This window comes from Oncorhynchus kisutch, linkage group LG15 (genome assembly GCF_002021735.2).
Source record: "Oncorhynchus kisutch isolate 150728-3 linkage group LG15, Okis_V2, whole genome shotgun sequence".
NCBI classification, from domain to species: Eukaryota; Metazoa; Chordata; class Actinopteri; order Salmoniformes; family Salmonidae; genus Oncorhynchus; species Oncorhynchus kisutch.
In genome coordinates this window covers 29,036,164-29,050,853 of record NC_034188.2, presented here as the reverse complement: position 1 = coordinate 29,050,853, position 14,690 = coordinate 29,036,164, and the positions used below count along the sequence as shown (strand labels likewise).

General features: G+C 43.5%; 1 protein-coding gene across 6 annotated transcripts; it reads left to right on the top strand.

Moving 5' to 3' along the window:
• Positions 1-2,285: 2,285 nt before the first annotated feature.
• Positions 2,286-14,487, top strand: LOC109905105 (pre-mRNA-processing factor 19). Of its 6 annotated transcripts, none has more exons than XM_031790036.1 (23): positions 2,741-2,867; positions 3,576-3,651; positions 3,939-4,072; positions 4,155-4,290; positions 4,471-5,747; positions 6,127-6,222; positions 6,314-6,457; positions 6,547-6,789; positions 8,462-8,611; positions 8,782-8,858; positions 8,976-9,117; positions 9,247-9,320; positions 9,452-9,517; positions 9,659-9,700; positions 9,837-9,911; positions 10,013-10,088; positions 10,192-10,301; positions 10,505-10,660; positions 12,342-12,411; positions 12,500-12,673; positions 12,962-13,044; positions 13,177-13,282; positions 13,488-14,487. In XM_031790036.1, the coding sequence occupies exons 9-23, from the start codon at positions 8,566-8,568 to the stop codon at positions 13,583-13,585; spliced, it is 1,395 nt and encodes a 464-aa protein (XP_031645896.1). In that variant the 5' UTR covers positions 2,741-2,867; positions 3,576-3,651; positions 3,939-4,072; positions 4,155-4,290; positions 4,471-5,747; positions 6,127-6,222; positions 6,314-6,457; positions 6,547-6,789; positions 8,462-8,565; the 3' UTR covers positions 13,586-14,487. The 6 variants fall into 6 exon arrangements, with proteins under 6 accessions (XP_031645895.1, XP_031645894.1, XP_031645899.1 ...); XM_031790038.1 differs by having other exon boundaries at positions 2,746-2,867; positions 3,597-3,651; XM_020502282.2 differs by lacking the exons at positions 2,741-2,867; positions 3,576-3,651; positions 3,939-4,072; ... (3 more) ...; positions 6,314-6,457; positions 6,547-6,789 and adding an exon at positions 7,623-7,844.
• The last annotated feature ends 203 nt before the right edge of the window (positions 14,488-14,690 follow it).

Sequence of the window (14,690 nt, the reverse complement as noted above, 5' to 3'; positions counted from 1 at the left end):
AAAAGACCTAGAGTACTACGTGCTGAGAGAGAGACATTCAGACGCATTGCATTAGCGAGGGATATCATAAAAATAATTATATGGGGTGAGGGGAAATGACAAGCAAGTTAAAAGTGAAAGTTGTATGCAGAATCTTCCCTCAGCTGTGACGTTAAGCATCGTTCTCGATATCAACCTCCTGTCACTGCCTTGGAGGGCATAGTGGCCTGAGTGAGATCCCGTAACACCCACATTCTACCCTCCACACTCCACCCTCCCCATTGAAGGTCCCTGGGATTGTGTGGTTCCACTGGACCACCGGCTGAGAGGTAGAGCCCCGGGCAGTAAAGTCCAGCAGGGTGTACTTCTCCCCATAATCATGGCATACCCTATCAGCGCAATCAGAGAACAGAGACAGGGTGGTGGTGGTGGGGGTGACAGTAGTTATGAGAGCAGAGACATGTGGTGGTGGGGGGGGGGTTGACAGTAGTTAAGAGAGCAGTGTACAGTGCCTTGCGAAAGTATTCAGCCCCCTTAAGTTAATACTTTGTAGCGCCACCTTTTGCTGCGATTACAGCTGTAAGTCGCTTGGGGTATGTCTCTATCAGTTTTGCACATCGAGAGACTGAAATTTTTTCCCATTCCTCCTTGCAAAACAGCTCGAGCTCAGTGAGGTTGGATGGAGAGCATTTGTGAACAGCAGTTTTCAGTTCTTTCCACAGATTCTCGATTGGATTCAGGTCTGGACTTTGACTTGGCCATTCTAACACCTGGATATGTTTATTTTTGAACCATTCCATTGTAGATTTTGCTTTATGTTTTGGATCATTGTCTTGTTGGAAGACAAATCTCCGTCCCAGTCTCAGGTCTTTTGCAGACTCCATCAGGTTTTCTTCCAGAATGGTCCTGTATTTGGCTCCATCCATCTTCCCATCAATTTTAACCATCTTCCCTGTCCCTGCTGAAGAAAAGCAGGCCCAAACCATGATGCTGCCACCACCATGTTTGACAGTGGGGATGGTGTGTTCAAGGTGATGAGCTGTGTTGCTTTTACGCCAAACCTAACATTTTGCATTGTTGCCAAAAAGTTCAATTTTGGTTTCATCTGACCAGAGCACCTTCTTCCACATGTTTGGTGTGTCTCCCAGGTGGCTTGTGGCAAACTTTAAACGACACTTTTTATGGATATCTTTAAGAAATTGCTTTCTTCTTGCCACTCTTCCATAAAGGCCAGATTTGTGCAATATACGACTGATTGTTGTCCTATGGACAGAGTCTCCCACCTCAGCTGTAGATCTCTGCAGTTCATCCAGAGTGATCATGGGCCTCTTGGCTGCATCTCTGATCAGTCTTCTCCTTGTATGAGCTGAAAGTTTAGAGGGACGGCCAGGTCTTGGTAGATTTGCAGTGGTCTGATACTCCTTCCATTTCAATATTATCGCTTGCACAGTGCTCCTTGGGATGTTTAAAGCTTGGGAAATATTTTTGTATCCAAATCCGGCTTTAAACTTCTTCACAACAGTATCTCGGACCTGCCTGGTGTGTTCCTTGTTCTTCATGATGCTCTCTGCGCTTTTAACGGACCTCTGAGACTATCACAGTGCAGGTGCATTTATACGGAGACTTGATTACACACAGGTGGATTGTATTTATCATCATTAGTCATTTAGGTCAACATTGGATCATTCAGAGATCCTCACTGAACTTCTGGAGAGAGTTTGCTGCACTGAAAGTAAAGGGGCTGAATAATTTTGCACGCCCAATTTTTCAGTTTTTGATTTGTTAAAAAAGTTTGAAATATCCAATAAATGTCGTTCCACTTCATGATTGTGTCCCACTTGTTGTTGATTCTTCACAAAAAAATACAGTTTTATATCTTTATGTTTGAAGCCTGAAATGTGGCAAAAGGTCGCAAATTTCAAGGGGGCCGAATACTTTCGCAAGGCACTGTAGATGGAATTTGTATTTGTGGTCCTGGCAACTGGACTTTTTTTTAGATTTACTGTCAGGGCCCAGGTCTGACATAATCTGTGTAGAAGATCTAGGTTCTGCTGTAGGACCTCCTTAGTTGGGGACAGAAGCACCAGATCATCAGCAAACAGATTCAGATTCTAGTAGGGTGAGGCCAGGTGCTGCAGACTGTTCTAGTGCCCTCTCCAATTTGTTGATATATATGTTGAAGAGGGTGAGGCTCGACCTCGATCACTCATCTGTTTCCGGGTCAGGGGGATAGAGGAGAAAGAGCCGAGGACCGACTTTGTTCCCAAATTAGAAAAGGCCCAGAAATTAGACTGTAGCCTAGTAGAGACATTCCGGTTGGCTACATTCCTGCCTGTGCTGTATATAATTTCATAAACCCACTATCTGCAAATTGGGGTGATTTATGATAATCTGCGCAGCACCTTGATAGCGTTTCAGGTCATAATTTTCTAGTTGCACTGCGCATTAGAAGATTGCGATTAATGAGTGGCCACTGCAACATTGCAGTCCTTGTGTGAAATCTGATTTCAAAAAGACGACCTGGAACGCTAACCTAAGAACAAGTAGCAGCATAGGAAACAACCTCACTCACGACCTCCCAGGCTCCTTTTGAGGCTGTGTAGGGAGTAAAGCAGATTGATTTAGATTAGTTTCATTTGATTTTTGATCGTTTGTATGAATATTTTTACACCGCATTTTCCATTTTTAGGGATCGTATTACCCAGGCGTACAGTAGGTGGCGACATGCATATCCACCATTTGTTGCAAATGCCATTATACCAGAGAAGAAGAACCTCTCCAAAGAATACGCAGTTAATTAGGTGTACGCTGCTTGGCTCATTCACTACATGGGCTTGCAAAACAATAATATAAAATATTAGCACTGTATATTTTTCCGTCGTGCATAGGTGAGTGCAAATATAGGCATCTAATACATCTGCATTTTATTCAATGTTGATTCTAAGAAATTGCTCCGATAAGTAGCTTACTGGGAAATATTTTGTCGTAGTATATTAGTTTAATGTAGTCGATAATCGCCTAATACTCTGCCAATAATCAGCGAAAAATATCAGCATCACAGGTCGTGTGAAATTAGCAGTGCAACATTCTAAAGATAGACTTTTAGCACCCCCTTGTGTAGTTGATTGATGGTGAACGGTGTTTGCTGGCTCGGTAATTGTGAGGAGTGGTGTGAATGACAATTGTAGTGTTCAACTGACTGTACAGTAGTCCACTAGCTCTGTGGACCAAGTCACCTTGGTGATGTTCTTCGATAAAATCCACTGTCGAAAAGGAGAGCAGCGATGAAACAATGTTTCATGGGCCATGAATCATGGACAATCCTATTCTTGTTTTGTGTAGCCTAGTTGTAAATGTTCATCATGCACTAGATTAATTGTTGGAATACCGTACTGTTAGCCTATTGTATTGCACAACGAATTTTCTGTCCACTTTCTAACATCTATTATGTCTAACACATATTCCACTATGTTAAAATATGTATAACAAATCTTCCATAGATTATGAAGTAGGCTGTTTTTTGAAGGATTACAAGTGAGATGTAATTAGAACCTGCTATACAGTTAAACTCTAACCCAGTGGGTGTGTCTCTACAGCTGTCTTGTGTCTGTCCTCAGAAAATGCACCTCTCTTTCCTACTGAGTGCCCTTCTCAGCATCCCTGTCTCTTTGGGTGAGTTGTTTGTTGTTGCCATTTTAGTATTATAGCTGTTGGTTCCAGTCGTAGATGGCTGTTCAACCAGTGATTTATTTTACAGTAGTAATATGTTGGAAGAATTGGATTCCCATCTCTCTCTCTCCCAGTAGCTTTTCTTTGTCAGTATCGCTGTGGTTGTTTTTCAAACCTCAAAGTCACACATGGATTTGTAAAAATTCACGTTTTTTATTTTGATCATTTCATTTCCTATCAATGTGCTACATGTCATTCTGCCTCCCTCTATTTGTCCCTCTCTTTTTCAGGCTGGAATGAAGACTTCCAGATAGTGTGTTCTGGACAAGAGTTCCGCCTGCCGGTCTACTCAGGGTCAAGGATTGTGACCTTTACCCCCAGCTACCCTCCAGGACCAAGAAGAGTGCTACTGGAGAATAACAATGTAGGTACAGTATACAGTAGTGTGTGTACAGCATGTGTACAGCGGGTTCCTGTATGCTAAGCATTGCTATTGTGTCTTGTAGTTGAAGGACCCGCGGTTTGAGTGGACCAAAGATAGGACATTGCTGTTGAAGGACGTCACACACGGTGACCAGGGACTCTACTCTATCAAGCTGTCCTCTGGATTCACAGATGAGACCGTTCGGCTCACTGTCTCAGGTACTACTCAGCCTCAGGGACTACCGCTCTCCACCTCTTCCTCTCAATTTTTTCCTACTGCATGTTTCTTTCTCTATAATATTATATAATGATTAATTCTATCTGTGGAAATTGATTGTATGACATTTTAAACATTTTATAACTCAATGTCATCTCTCTCTCTCTTTCTTTCTTTCTCAGAATGTATAAAAACTTTCAGACGGGGCTATGGGGAGACTTTTCAGCACAACATCCCTAAAGATGGCTCCCTGCTGGAGTTTTCACCCCGGGGCTCCCCCCCTGATTCCCAGCCGGTGGTACTGTGGAACCGGACAGACCTCGAGACCAGTGAGGCGGGCCGGGGGAGGCTGGGGTCGGACGGAAGGGTCTGGGTGGCAGAGAGGGTGACCCAGGCAGACCAGGGAAACTACACCATCAGAGACGAGAATGGGAAAGTAATCTCCCGCAGCAAACTCACTGTCAATGGTGAGCACTGGAAATATCAAAAATATCTAGATGGAGGGTTAAGAGAGCGATGGAGATGAGAAAGCGATATCAGTTTTTAGAGCAGTCTGATAAATTGTCCAAACTGACACTTAATGCTTGTATCTATCTGATTCTTTCTTTCATCTGGATGTCCCTCACCATCCTCATTCCTCTCCACTCTTTCCCATACTCTCTTTCTCATACTCTCTTTCTCACTCCTCATTATCACCTGTGTGGGTTCAGGGCACACCTTCAATGTCACCCGCTTCTTCAAGGAGTCGCTAAACCTTCCCCTGTTTCTCCCTGTCCCTCATGTCCACCTCATTTTTACCCCCTCCCTGCACCCGTCCAACCCCTCCAATGTTCCCCTTGACTCCCGGTACTCCCGCCCCGTGCAGCTGATCAGGGACGGGCATATCGTGGATCAGGACTCCCGGTACTGGGGCCTCATCTCTCTGGGGAGAAATAGGACTGTCAACGAGGTGGTCATCACCAGGCTGAGTGCAAAGCATGATGGGATGTATGAGATTCGAGATCAGGACGGCAACCTGGTGTCGTCTACTGTTCTCCATGTGGTCGGTGAGAGACAGTGATCGTGTGTGTGTGTGAGCAACAGCTTTTCCCTTTACGTGATGCAGAGCTCTTCCTCTCTGATTCAGAGGGGTTGGGTTAAATGCGGAAGTCACATTTCGGTTGAATGCATTCAGACGGGCAACTGGCTAGGTATCCCCTCTTTCCCTTAATTTATTTTCTTTCACACACCCTTTGTATCTATGGCTCTACCAATTCTTTTTTTTTTTCTTTCTCCAGATAAGACTGCTAGATGGAGAGCGGTCCTCAAGTCCATCAGCGTCCCTTCTGGCATGTTTGTGACTTTGGCTGGTTTCATCCTGTTTATGAAGCGCTACCCTAACTGCAGCCTCACTATGATCATCAATGGCCTAAGAGGTCACCACACACCCGCAGCTAACCCGCCAAGAGGCAATGTCCAGGTGACCGCTGTAGAGTGGGAGTTATGTGTGAGCTTGGAAGGTAGAAGCAATATGGTGGGGTTATTCCAGGGTTTGTGTGTGCGCAATGCTGTGAGCCTGTTGTCATGGTACTATGTTATCCATCTATTTCAACTGTATGATCTTATCGCATTCTGAAGTGAGTGTCAGTAAAAATAGATCCAGTCCTTTGCGCCAGTCTCAATTTCCTTAAATTGGGTCAAGGGTCACATACAGTTTATCTGTGGATGGTTTATGTTTGTCTTCCTGTGTGTCTATGCTGAATATACAACTCAATATTAGGAATGTGTTCCTAATGTTTGATATACTCAGTGTAGTGGTTGTGATATTTACATAGTTGTTTTATTTATGTCGCCTGCAGGACTACAGTCCGCCCAGCCCCCAGCCCTATGGTTTTTACGGTCATTCACAGCAGATTGGAACGCCAAAAATATGGAGCCCCAGACCTACACATTCTGTAGGTAGACGGTGAAGTTATAAATGCAGGCTCAGTCTTATGTTTTTCTTTTTACCTTTCTTAATTTCTATATTACGTGTGTCTGTTTCAGGGTTACACTCCTGTTGTGGACAGCGCACCACTTGTAGTGGACAGTGCACCACAGCCCTCCCCTGAGCCAGTGAGGACTGGGAGACAACAGGAGACAGACAGACTTAGTGTTGAGACTGCCACTACTCACTATCCCAGTAGAGAGGTAAATACATTCTGTGATTTCTATATTCTGTCTCACAATAGACAGGTATATTCTATTCTTTCTTTTTATCATTGACTCCCTCTCCTCAGGAGACTGCTGGCAGTGAAAGGGTGATCTCCTTTTCTGTCGCTGGCGCCTCCGACTGCCTCCACTCATCTGAAGACTGTTTTCAGTTCCGGATCAAGAAAGAGGGAGTCGAGGAGAGATGGAGGAAAGCAGAAGACTACTTCTCCACACTTCCACTGGACACGGATACCTCGGAGACTTGCAGCATCTATACTTCTGACAAACTCAACTTCTTATAAAAGCACAGAGAAGAAGAGTGAACACAGGTAAAGAAAGAGAGGATTGAAAATAGTGGAGGGAGATATGATCATATATATATATATATATTACTGTTCATGGCTGAATTTTGTCACTATAGTGCCTAATACTCAATACTCAAAAAGTGCCTTCCTGTTTGAGTATTGAGTATTACTTCATATGATGTATGTATGATCATTTCATTATTGTTCTTTTTAAGCATGAGATGAGCAATATCCTGCATTTGGAATATCATTAATTTGTACAACTGGACAGTTAATGTTCCTAGAACTCAACCCGACAATTACTTTGCTGCTACCTACCTCGAACCCTCAGGATGACACATTTTAACCATAGATGTCTGTATATTTACTGTAATGTGTGTAATTATATTGTTACATTAGGATGGTAGGCAAGATTTAAAGAAGAGATAAGGAATTGGAAGATTTTGTAGTAGATTGATAAGGGAATGGCCTCAATCTAAAAGCATAGCTAACTGCATATGTTACCTACTATTAAATCCAATGAATGAACACAATAATAACCAATTTATCTTTTTTAGATAACATATAGTTAGGTAAGAAACTGAGTGATTTCTATAAAATGGCATCCATATGAGTATATGACTTATTTTCACCAGATATTTACATTGTATTTATTCTTTATTGGCATCAATCTGAAAGTGTGTCAATATATGATTTTCACATCATACTTTCCCAATGTTTTCTTGTGTATTATTAACGTATCATTGGTATGTGAGTTAAATAATGTTATGTTGACGAAGAAAATAAAACTAGTTTAATGACGGTAGGGGGCGGTGATTTTATATTACTGTTTGAATGAGCTGAAAACAAAACGATGAAGAGCCCGCGTTGGAGAATTGATACTATCCCAGCATGCAATGTTTTTGAAGCGGCAATGAAACGCCAGCGTGCAACATTGGACCAAAAATAAAGTAGGCAAAATAACGTTCGTTGCCTTTTAGGCAAAACATTTCAAGATAGTTTGCCATCAAAGTAACACCAACGGTTCGTGCTTGGCTGTGGAGCGACGTGCACTTGAAAGATGTCTTTGGTTTGCGCAAGTAAGTTGAACATGCTTCTCGATAAATAGCTAACGTTAGCATTGGCTAGCTAACAGTGTGCAACGCTAGGAAGCTAACGTTTGCTTGTAGCTGATTGTAATCTGTCACAACATGGTATTATTCATGGTGGCTTACTATTTAGCTATATTAGTTAACCGTAAAAGTATTGGATCTATTCATTAAATTAAAATGGTACTATCCACTTACTCAGACTAGTCTCATAGACTAGACGTAACATAGTAAACGTACATCCGGGACTCTCAAATTAGTTTATGTTAAGTTTGTTTTGAAATTTCAATACGCAAGCGTATAGCAACCAAACTGTTGTGTTTCTGAATCTCATCACGGACAACTTAAGCATTTTAGCAACGTACTACTGTTTAGCTACTTTGCAACTCCTTTCTATATTAGCTAACCCTTTAATCTTAACCCCTAGAGCCAGCTAACGTTAGCATTAGGTGCCTAGCTAGCGTAAGGTACATCGTAGCATATCCTACGTTTTGCAAATAGGTAACATTCCGTTTTGAAACTAAGATACTTAAAGTATACATTTGAGTGTACAGAATAATATGGAATGCTCTGAGGCCACGTTGATTTAATCTTCCTCCCCTACTCAGTTTCCAATGAGGTCCCGGAGCACCCCTGCGTGTCCCCGGTGTCCAACCAGGTGTTCGAGCGCCGACTGATCGAGAAGTTCATCGCGGAGAATGGCGTTGACCCCATGAACGGCCAACCACTGTCCGAGGAGCAACTTATCGACATTAAAGGTAAACAGAGGGCAGGAGTAGACGGTTAACGTAATCGTGTAGGGTCAATCACATCAAACGTGTACTAATTTTAGTTTTGGCCTAAGGATAACTACGTTGGTTGTGTTTTCAAATACCTAGTTTTTTTTATGTGAAATCATTGTTTTTGCTGCCCTTTCTTCTGTGCCCAGTGTCTCATCCTATCCGACCAAAGGCTGCCTCCGCTACCAGTATTCCTGCCATACTCAAGTCTCTGCAAGATGAGTGGGTGAGTGTCTAGATCGTCTGGACTTTGTGCTCTGACTGTGGACAGTGTTACAGCCAAGTACTGTTCCTCAGTCGTGTTGAATCTCTCAATGTCTTCCCCCTCTCTCTCTCTTTCAAGGATGCGGTGATGCTCCACAGTTTCACTCTGAGGCAGCAGCTGCAGACGACTCGCCAGGAGCTCTCTCACGCCCTCTACCAGCATGACGCAGCCTGCAGAGTCATCGCCCGTCTCACCAAGGAGGTCACTGCAGCCAGAGAGGGTAAGAGAGAGCCACGGGAGCCTTGGTGGGGTTCTCTATAAGCTGAAGTTATTTTTCTCCCTCATCTTCTCTCCTTCACTGACCTGTGAAGGTCAATGCTTACTCTGTTCCTATTCTCCCATTCTACAGCACTGGCCACACTGAAGCCCCAAGCCGGATTGGTCGCCCCTCAGGCTATGCCTGCCTCTCAGCCAGCCACTGGGGTGAGTGGTTGACCAATATTCCCATCCATCAAACAGGATTCCTGTCCATCAGAGACTGAGGATACATGCTGTCTTGTCTCTCTCGCTCTCTTTTCTAACTAGTCTTCTCTGTGTTGGTTTACCTCTCGCAGGGTGCAGGTGGGGAGCCCATGGAGGTTAGTGAGCAGGTGGGAATGACCCCAGAGATCATCCAAAAGGTAAGATATTTTTCCCCCTCTCCTAATCCCCTGTGATTAGTGTTCTCATTGCTGTGACCCTCCCAATATGGGAATGGATTTGTTATTCATTGAATTGTGATTATTAACATCTTTCTTGCTTCTCTGCTGCTCTGTTTTCAGCTCCAAGATAAGGCCACCGTCCTTACCACAGAGCGAAAGAAGGTCAGATTTTAATTCAGGAAGTTGTCTAATGCGTTGTAGGATTGCACAGATGGATGATCAAACCACTCAATCTTTTAATACACCCTCTCATGTAGCCCTTTGTTTGCTCACTCCTCCCTTCTCACTCCCTAACCAGAGAGGCAAGACTGTGCCAGAGGAATTGGTCAGGGCTGAGGATCTGAGCAAGTACCGACAAGTGGCTTCCCACGCTGTGAGTACTACTGTCTGTCTAATAACCTGTAGTTGGACTGACTGAGCTGCTGAGTACTATCCAAGGTTGCCCTGAACTGTCTGGTCTTTTGAATCTCTCAGGGTCTTCATAGCGCCAGTGTCCCAGGAATCCTGTGTATGGACCTCTGTCCTTCAGATACTAACAAAGTACTCACTGGTAAGCACCCTCTTTAAAAATATATATTTTTAATTCTCCTCCCACATCTCTTTTTCTTGCATATCTAAACAGTGTACATGATGACTATATTCTGTGTTGCCAGGGGGGGCTGATAAGAACGTGGTTGTGTTTGATAAGAAGGAGGAGCAGATCATCGCCACCCTCAAGGGTCACACCAAGAAGGTCACCTCTGTCATCTACCACCCCTCCCAGGTAACAATACGTGTCTATACACAACCTCTGTATGAAGTAGCATTGGGCATTCAGTGAAATTCTAAGTAAAGGAGTTTACTTGATCTGTGTACCTGGTTGAACATGTGCTGTGTTCTAGTTTGTAACCTGCACCAACTAACTTGCCTAATTTCCTTCCACACTATTTAATTTATTTACATTTTCTGTCTTTCTTTCCTCTCCAGTCGGTGGTGTTCTCTGCCTCTCCAGACAGCACCATCCGGGTGTGGTCTGTTACCGGGGGCAACTGTGTCCAGGTGGTGAGAGCTCACGAGGCGAGCGTGACCGGGCTGTCACTTCACGCCACCGGAGACTACCTGCTTAGCTCCTCCGAGGACCAGGTCAGTCCCCCGTATTGTCCCAGCACCCGACCCCACCGTATTGAATGCACCAGCTGTACTGTTGTCAATAGTAAATGATGGCACCTCTGTTGGTGGATGTGCAGACCGGCCAACATGCCCGCGTTTTGCGTACCAACTCAATTCTCTGTCCATGTACGAGATCAGAGTTAAAAGTACGCTAAAAGAAATGAATAGTGCCTAATTATTATTCTTTTTTTTTACATTGTAATAAAGTACATCTAACATCCTGATTCTCGAGATGCAACACACAGACATGTACGGAGTTTGTGTCAACAGACATGATGATTAATACATCATTATTGGACATATCTGTCCATCCTCCTGTTTGTTGTGATGTTGAGTTTGCCGACTGTCAGCTGTACATAAACACATGGACAAATCCATTTTCGACTGTGTGTTGCAGAAAGGTAAACACTAATTGTTTCAAGCTTTGGTGCGACTGGCTTCCGGGTTGGATGCGCGCTGTGTTAAGCAGTGCGGCTTGGTCGGGTTGTGTATCGGAGGACGCATGAATTTCAACCTTCGTCTCTCCTGAGCCCGTACGGGAGTTGTAGCGATGAGACAAGATAGTAGCTACTAAAAACAATTGGATAGCCCGAAATTGGGGATAAAAAGGGGTAAAAATATATATATACCTTTAACCTCTAGTGACTCCCAAACCAGCATGCAGGAGCGTAATCATCGCCTGAAACTAATTAGCGTAACGCAGCGGACATAAATATCCCTATTCATGAAAATCACAAATGAAATATATTGAGACACAGCTTAGCCTTTTGTTAATCACCCTGTCATCTCAGATTTTCAAAATATGCTTTACAGCCAACGCTCGACAAGCATTTGTGTAAGTTTATCATAGCAGCAGGCAACCTTGTCACGGAAATCAGAAAAGCAATCAAATTAAATCGTTTACCTTTGAACTCAGATGTTTTCACTCACGAGACTCCCGGGTTCATTTTTCCCAAAATATTATTTTTGTAGGTGAAATAGCTCCGTTTGTTCTTCACGTTTGGCTGAGAAATCGCCCGGAAATTGCGGTCACCACAACGTTTAAAACGGGAACGTTTTTTTTTTTTAAAATGAAAATACTGCCCCCTAGCACCAAGAGGTTTTAATGGAGTGGGGAGTTTAGAAGACTGCATGATGGAGTGTCTGGTGTTAGCTATAGAGGCAATGCTTCTAAAATGCCTTGGCACTAGATTTGAGATTTTATCAATTTCGAAAATCTGAAATGATCTATGCACTGCAAATAAATCCAATAGGCACCTTTACATTGGCTGAAACTGAGGACTCTTCTAGCGAACAGCGTTCAGATTCCCTTTGCCGTGGCCTAGCGAACCGCGGTTAGAATCCCTTTGCCGTGGCCTAGCGAACAGTGGTCAGATTCCCTTTGCCGTGGCCTACTTAAGCTTTGTGTAGTCAGTTTGCGGTCTGTGTCGACCCAATCATTTGTTTTTATTTTCAAAATGATTTTGCTTTTAGTGTTGATTATAATTGTAATCAGACTCACAAACAGTGCGCGCACGATTGTGCTAGGGAAAGAACCCCAATTTGGCACTTGCTAGGCGTGCGATTTGAATCTCCAATTTGCCGCATGCGTCTGGTACTCTAAAAAGTTGGCACGTCTGGGTTTGCGTTAATACTCTTTCTCTCTCTCTCTCAGTACTGGGCCTTCTCTGACATCCAAACTGGCAGAGTCCTTACTAAAGTCACTGATGAGGCTGCTGGTGTTGGTAAGTGTGTTTGTGCTCGACACAATGCGGAAACTGGGTTCCGGTTTTCCCTATGTCACATATTTATATATTTACCCCTTCTCACCAGCTCTGACTTGTGCTCAGTTCCACCCTGACGGTCTGATTTTCGGGACGGGAACAGCTGACTCCCAAATCAAGATCTGGGATCTGAAGGAGCGCACCAATGTGGCCAACTTCCCCGGCCACTCCGGTCCCGTCACCTCCATCGCCTTCTCTGAGAACGGATACTACCTGGCCACAGGTCAGTCTCTCCAACCACCGAGCCAATAGATTGTACTCTAACTATTTGCACATTGTTACAACACTGTACACAGCCATAATGTCTCTATTCCTTTTAAACTTGTAGGTGTAATGTTTGCTGTTAATTTCTGATTAGTTCATTTCACTTATCTATTTCACTTGCTTTGGCAATGTAAACATGTTTCACATGCCAATAAAGCCCTTTGTTTATCAATTCAATCTAAAATGTAATGACAAAACAGTGTGATGTATTTCTCATGACCTGACCCAGTCTCTCTATCTGCTCCAGGTGCCCAGGACAGCTCTGTGAAGCTGTGGGATCTGAGGAAACTGAAGAACTTCAAGACCATCGCCCTGGACAACAACTACGAAGTGAGAATGAGCGACCGTGCAGTCTGCTAGCCACAGTATTCCCCATCTGTCAGCCAGCTAATTAATTTACTGCGAATAACAGTTATTTCTTGTGGAGTTTTTCAGTGGAGCCTTTCTCTCTCTCTCTCTCAGGTTAAGTCTCTGGTGTTTGATCAGAGTGGTACGTACTTGGCTGTGGGTGGATCTGACATCAGGGTGTACATCTGCAAGCAGTGGTCGGAGGTCCTAAACTTCAGCGGTAAGAAACATTCATAGCCTCTTACATTGTATATCCACATTAAACCTTCACCTGACCTTCATTGCTCACCAGTGATAACAACTCATTCATATGTACACATGGTTAGGAAAAGCTGTGTCATATGGGCATGCCACATTTTACAGTAGTCACCTTCATGTCGCTCTTTTTCCATCTTTAATCATGTCTGTCTTCCCTTGTTTTCCAGATCACTCTGGCCTGGTGACCGGCGTGGCGTTTGGAGACAATGCTCAGTTCCTTTCCTCTGCGGGAATGGACAGAAGCCTTAAGTTCTACAGCCTGTAAATTAGTACAGACAGACAGATGGAGGAAGTGGAAGAGAGGATAAGGGACAAATTTGACTCGGCTGCAGTCGGGTTTGGGGTTTGAGAAATATGGACCAGTGATCCGAATGTAGTGGGTTGACTGGCCTAGGCAGGAGCTTTTCAGTCACATTTACCAGCAGTTGATGGTCTTAGCATTTAAAAAAACATTTGTTGATCTATAGTTATTTGGGATCCCAGGGTGGGTGGAGGAACAGGTGCTGAAGTATTTAGGTTTCCCCTTCATTTATTCTCCATAAATAACTCTCCAAATCTCTGTTCTCCTTTGCTGGTTAGACCAACAGTAATCTTCTGTTGAAATTGTATTTTTGTTTTAACTAAGCTCTGTCACATTGTATATGCCAATTCCGTGTATTGTGTTCATTCTTAGCCAGGCGATCTGACCAGCTTGCTTACAGGGTTGGACAGCATTCTTGTGTAGATTAAGACACCACAGAGATTGAACACTGCTAGTTTTAGTAGCAGAAGCCACAGCAGCCATTTTGGAATGGTATTTCATGTTGAACAACAAAGGAGCTGATTGGCTAACACTGCCATTCCAAAATGGCTGCTGTAACTTCTGCTACCTAGCATGAAAACAGAAAGGACCGTTTTCCGTAAGAAGTAGCGGTCGTTCAATCTTGGTGTAACAGTCGGGATAATGGGACAATTCAGAGTACAATGCATTTCTCATCCCTGGATTGAGATGTTTTCCGAGCCATATCTGGCACCGGCTCCGCAGTGTCTTAAACAACACAGAAATGCTGTCTGACCCTAGTACAGCTGTAAACAAGCAGGTCAGATCTACTGGCTACTTAATCCCTTGAATCATCTTCCACACTTTTTACACCTCAATAAATGAAGTGTTTTATGTATAAACAGCCAGCTATTTGCTTGATCAATGGAATGTATTGTAGAATCCAGTTATCGATTCAGCCTGTTAGAGGCACCAATATGACTTTGATCACAAAGATTCAGTGTGCTCTGTTTGTACAGTGCATTTGGACATTATTCACACCCCCTGACTTTTTCTACATTTAGTTATTACAGACCGAATTTAAAATTGATTACTTTTATATTGATTTTGT

Excerpts from the sequence above, each read along its gene's own strand:
- LOC109905105 (XM_031790035.1), top strand. The coding sequence starts at position 3,600 with ATGCACCTCTCTTTCCTACTGAGTGCCCTTCTCAGCATCCCTGTCTCT. Across the intron at positions 4,756-4,998 it reads CAGCAAACTCACTGTCAATG|GGCACACCTTCAATGTCACC; the intron begins GTGAGCACTGGA and ends GTGTGGGTTCAG. Across the intron at positions 5,748-6,126 it reads CGCCAAGAGGCAATGTCCAG|GACTACAGTCCGCCCAGCCC; the intron begins GTGACCGCTGTA and ends TGTCGCCTGCAG.